General features: G+C 32.7%; 2 protein-coding genes across 2 annotated transcripts in view; one reads left to right on the top strand and one right to left on the bottom strand.

Annotated features, from left to right (window-relative positions):
* The window catches only part of LOC106473102 (probable endonuclease 4), a 12470-nt gene extending 7233 nt beyond the window's left edge, over window positions 1-5237 (top strand). The window contains exons 3-5 of the mRNA XM_013933782.2: window positions 2925-3056; window positions 4112-4216; window positions 4821-5237. Of these exons, the coding sequence (XP_013789236.1) occupies window positions 2925-3056; window positions 4112-4216; window positions 4821-4999 (416 nt within the window). The 3' untranslated portion in view covers window positions 5000-5237. The remainder of the gene's footprint in view (window positions 1-2924; window positions 3057-4111; window positions 4217-4820) is intronic.
* Window positions 5238-5282: 45 nt separating this feature from the next.
* The window catches only part of LOC106473100 (cilia- and flagella-associated protein 52-like), a 9113-nt gene continuing 8783 nt past the window's right edge, over window positions 5283-5612 (bottom strand). The window contains exon 7 of the mRNA XM_013933780.2: window positions 5283-5507. Within this exon, the coding sequence (XP_013789234.2) occupies window positions 5358-5507 (150 nt within the window). The 3' untranslated portion in view covers window positions 5283-5357. The remainder of the gene's footprint in view (window positions 5508-5612) is intronic.

Here is a 5612-nt window from a genome sequence, read left to right as displayed (position 1 = left end):
GTTACTGATCATAAAGTAGCTGTTAACCAGCAGTGTGAGTTGTGTGTTGTTAGTTTTTTATTGGTTATAAAGCAGCTGTTTAACCAACAGTGTGTGTTGTTAGTTCTGTTACTGATCATAAAGTAGCTGTAACCAACAGTGTGAGTTGTGTGTTGTTAGTTTTGTTATTGGTCATAAAGCAGCTGTTTAACCAACAGTGTGAGTTGTGTGTTGTTAGTTCTGTTACTGATCATAAAGTAGTTGTAAACCAGCAGTGTGAGTTGTGTGTTGTTAGTTCTGTTACTGATCATAAAGTAGCTGTAAACCAGCAGTGTGAGTTGTGTGTTGTTAGTTTTGTTATTAGTCATAAAGTAGCTGTAAACCAGCAGTGTGAGTTGTGTGTTGTTAGTTCTGTTACTGGTCATAAAGCAGCTGTTGTAACCAGCAGTATGAGTTGTGTGTTAGTTTTGTTATTGGTCATAAAGCAGCTGTTGTAATCAGCAGTGTGCGTTGTGTGTTAGTTTTGTTATTGGTCATAAAGCAGCTGTTGTAACCAGCAGTGTGTGTCGTGTGTTAGTTTTGTTATTGGTCGTAAAGCAGCTGTTGTAACCAGCAGTGTGTGTCGTGTGTTAGTTTTGTTATTGGTCATAAAGCAGCTGTTGTAACCAGCAGTGTGTGTTGTTAGTTTTGTTATTGGTCATAAAGCAGCTGTTGTAATCAGCAGTGTGTGTTGTGTGTTGTTAGTTTTGTTATTAGTCATAAAGCAGCTGTTGTAACCAGCAGTGTGTGTTGTTAGTTTTGTTATTGGTCATAAAGCAGCTGTTGTAACCAGCAGTGTGTGTGTTGTTAGTTTTGTTATTGGTCGTAAAGCAGCTGTTGTAACCAGCAGTGTGTGTTGTTAGTTTTGTTATTGGTCATAAAGCAGCTGTTGTAACCAGCAGTGTGTGTCGTGTGTTAGTTTTGTTATTGGTCATAAAGCAGCTGTTGTAGCCAGCAGTGTGTGTTGTTAGTTTTGTTATTAGTCATAAAGCAGCTGTTGTAACCATCAGTGTGTGTTGTTAGTTTTGTTATTAGTCATAAAGCAGCTGTTGTAACCAGCAGTGTGTGTTGTTAGTTTTGTTATTGGTCATAAAGCATTAACTTACCAAAAAGTATAGAACTTGTGTTATCTTTGACGGTTTTTTAGGCCATTCATAAAAGAAGATTTACTTTCTAAGATATAGGTGGAGTTGGAATGAAATAAACTTTTTTTAAACTAATCTCTCTTTTCTGTATATATACCCAAACATATACAATGTTCATAATCTCAATACATAGTTTTCTCTCTGTGTCTAGTAACATTACATTTAGCATATAAATAATTCTCTGGATTGTAAATTATAAACATATTTAATATTTCATGTAATTATACCTACAAAATTACCTTTATGTGTTGTGTGTACATACTTATGTTATCTGTTACTGTATTTTGTGTGTTGTGTATACATACTTATGTTATCTGTTACTGTATTTTGTGTGTTGTGTGTACATACTTATGTTATCTGTTACTGTGTGTTGCGTGTACACACTTAGGTTATCTGTTACTGTATTTTGTGTGTTGTGTGTACATACTTAGGTTATCTGTTACTGTATTTTGTGTGTTGTGTGTACATACTTATGTTATCTGTTACTGTATTTTATGTGTTGTGTGTACATACTTATGTTATCTGTTACTGTATTTTATGTGTTGTGTGTACATACTTATGTTATCTGTTACTGTATTTTATGTGTTGCGTGTACACACTTAGGTTATCTGTTACTGTATTTTGTGTGTTGTGTGTACATACTTATGTTATCTGTTACTGTATTTTATGTGTTGTGTTTACATACTTATGTTATCTGTTACTGTGTGTTGCGTGTACACACTTAGGTTATCTGTTACTGTATTTTGTGTGTTGTGTGTACATACTTATGTTATCTGTTACTGTATTTTGTGTGTTGTGTGTACATACTTATGTTATCTGTTACTGTGTGTTGTGTGTACATACTTATGTTATCTGTTACTGTATTTTGTGTGTTGTGTGTACATACTTATGTTATCTGTTACTGTATTTTGTGTGTTGTGTGTACATACTTATGTTATCTGTTACTGTATTTTATGTGTTGTGTTTACATACTTATGTTATCTGTTACTGTATTTTATGTGTTGTGTGTACATACTTATGTTATCTCTTACTGTATTTTGTATAACACGTTATAAATTGTTACAAAGACAGTGTTTATGGTGAACTTTCAGATATCTGTGTATCAAGTTGTGACCTCCACCTTGATTTAGTTGTACTCCATACACAGTATTATCCATGTTGTGCTGGTTTATGGTAGATTGTATAATCTCTCTATGTTTTCAACTGTTCACTATACTTCAAGAATAGACGACATTAATTGTTCTTCACACCACACAAGTTGTAAATTATATACACATTTATTGTACTTATTTTATGAGTAGGTTTCTGAAGTGCTTACTGTATAATAAAACTTTTATATTGTGTATTAGAGATGAAAAAATAAAGATAATATTCTAGTCTGCACTTTGTGATGTGATATAGATAAGCTACTAATCATTAACACAGTTATATTAATTATTATGTTGAATTATTCACAGACTTTTCTCTACATTAAAATAAGTTTATTTGAAGATTTTCTGCCATCTTACCGAAGCCGTCATCGGGCCGAAAGTTCACAACTAAAAGTATTTTAACATAAAGAAAAGTTCATTTACTTATGTTATGAGTCTTCAGAAAACAAATATTAATTACTTTTTTTACTAAATTCTTTTAAACTTCTTATTTCTGTTAATTTTGTTTTAAGAAGATATTTTCTGGAAAGAGCATTTAAAACTTTTTACCTTTACATAGGTAAATGTATGACGTATTAAGTGTTTAATATCTGATATTTGTAAAATGTAGTTTTAGAAAACATGAGTTGTCAGGGAAATACAGTAGGAGGCAAGTTTCAGGAGTTGAGGAGAATCATCGATAAAGTAAAAGATAAATCCAGAGTTGGAATCTGTCTTGATACCTGTCACGCTTTTGCTGCAGGTAGGTTTGTTACCTCTTTCATATAGTTCCTGTGTGGTTATTGAAACGATATTTATTTACAATATGTCATAATCTCTAAAAACACATTTGTTTTATTACCAGTAATGTGTATGAAATTCTTTACATATCAAAATGAAACATTAACAAGACTAGATCAGTTGTAATGTCTGACTATCATGTGGATAGTAATTTCCTTTATCCTGCACATTAACTGAATGTTCACAGGCTTGCTCCATTGGATGATTTAAAAAACATTTTTTATATGAAGCCATGATTTTTATGCTGAGTATGATATAGATTTATCTGAAAGTGATCCCATAAAATATGAGTCTAGTAACTAATCAGGTGATGCAAATCATGTGTCTTCCAGCACATACAATGAGTTTGATGCCAGTTTTAAGATCCTCTGTACACTTTGAAGCATGGTCTAAACAAACTGGTCAGTTCTTCAACCATGTTGTCCTTGTATTCAGTGTTAGTTGAAGCATGGTCTAAACAAACTGGTCAAGTCTTTAACCATGTTGTCCTTATATTCAGTGTTAGTTGAAGCATGGTCTAAACAAACTGGTCAAATCTTTAATCATGTTGTCCTTATATTCTGTATTAGTTAAAGCATGGTCTAAACAAACTGGTCAGTTCTTCAACCATGTTGTCCTTATATTCAGTATTAGTTGAAGCATGGTCTAAACAAACTGGTCAGTTCTTCAACCATGTTGTCCTTATATTCAGTATTAGTTGAAGCATGGTCTAAACAAACTTGTCAGCCCTTTAACCATGTTGTCCTTATATTCAGTATTAGTTGAAGCATGGTCTAAACAAACTGGTCAGATCTTTAATCATGTTGTCCTTATATTCAGTATTAGTTGAAGCATGGTCTAAACAAACTGGTCAGTTCTTCAACCATGTTGTTCTTATATTCAGTGTTAATTGAAGCATGGTCTAAACAAACTGGTCAGTTCTTCAACCATGTTGTCCTTATATTCAGTGTTAGTTGAAGCATGGTCTAAACAAACTGGTCAGTTCTTCAACCATGTTGTATTCATTATTTTTGCCAGGATTTGATCTGTCCCAGCCTGAGGGATTTCAGAAGATGATGAAAGACTTTGAGAACATTATTGGTCTGGAGTATTTAAAAGCTATTCATCTGAACGATTCAGCAGGTATGAGTAGGTTATAAATAGCAGTCTTTTCACAAGATTCATTACATCCAAAGTGATTTTGATTTGGAATTTATTATGCCAGAAATGGTAAGTTTTTTTTCCATATTTTATAAAGTAACTGCCAAGACATTAAAACACGACATTCGTTCAGTATTTAAATCTGTTAGTGTATCATTACCACAAGTGCTTGTTATAATACTCCAAGAAATATATCTACAATCATACAAATTTGATGTAGCAGACTACTGAATCTGAAATGCCAGTGATGTGATCTTTCTTTATAAACGCTATAATTATCAAGTTTATTTTTTAACTGTAATCGTATCAGAAGCTTGCTATTATACCAAAGTACAAGGTTGAGAGAGAGAGAGGGATTTACTTTCTAAGAGTGGAATATAAATAAGATTTACTGCTTAGCAATGAATGTTTTGGTATCAATTTAAGATCTTGGCAAGAAAATGTTTACTGTAGGTTTGGCCAGGAAGATATAAAGTTACATTTGACACTAAAGTAACAGTTACTTCAACTTATAAAAGTGTGTTATTTTTGAAAATGGTAGATTGTATTTTAATCAGGACAATACCTAAAGCTCCGTTTCCTATAGGAAAACTAGGGTGCCACTTGGATCGACATGAAAATATTGGAAAAGGAAACATTGGCATAGAAGGATTTCGACACATCATGAATGATCCACGGCTTAACAATATACCCATGATCCTTGAAACACCCGCAAATGTGAGTGATGAAAAGGAGATCAAAACACTTTATCAGCTCTGTAAATAGTGAAGAAAGTATTCCTTTCTTTGACATTTCGGAGAGCAATATTCATTATAGACTTGCCATCAAAAGTTGTGTTGTGTTTTTAAACTCTACTATCAGCAAACAAACATTTGTTTTTCCACCCACTACTGTTCACTTTTGGATGTCATGTAAAGTAATTCTGGTTTTATTTTTAAATTGCTAATATTATATTATCATTGTTTACTTTCTGAAGTTGTCCAGAGATTTTGTTTGTGTTACCAGTAATAAAGAAGAACAAGTTATAAGAAGTATTACTGAAAGGTTTGTGTTTTTTATTTCAAAGAATACACGTCAAATGTTTGATGAGTAAAATAGGCTTGGCAATGTTATTTAGATGACTTCAGAGTTTTGGAAAACTCCAGATAAGAATAGCACCATCATTACTTACTGTAACAATATACTGGTCAGTGGGAGATATTTTCAACTTGGTAATGTCTCCACTGTGGCCAATACCAACATGTGTTACTTCTCCTTCTTGATATTTCCACACCTTAAAAAGAAACATGAACATTTTACTTTAGGGCTTTGGTTATTTATACATGAATTCCAGTAAGGTCTAATTTCCCCAGACTGTTGGGACATATTTAGAAGGTCA

This window comes from Limulus polyphemus, unplaced genomic scaffold, assembly GCF_000517525.1.
Source record: "Limulus polyphemus unplaced genomic scaffold, Limulus_polyphemus-2.1.2 Scaffold5884, whole genome shotgun sequence".
Classification (NCBI taxonomy): domain Eukaryota; kingdom Metazoa; phylum Arthropoda; class Merostomata; order Xiphosura; family Limulidae; genus Limulus; species Limulus polyphemus.
Note: the sequence above shows the minus strand (reverse complement) of the source record. Positions and strands in the feature narration are given on the sequence as shown.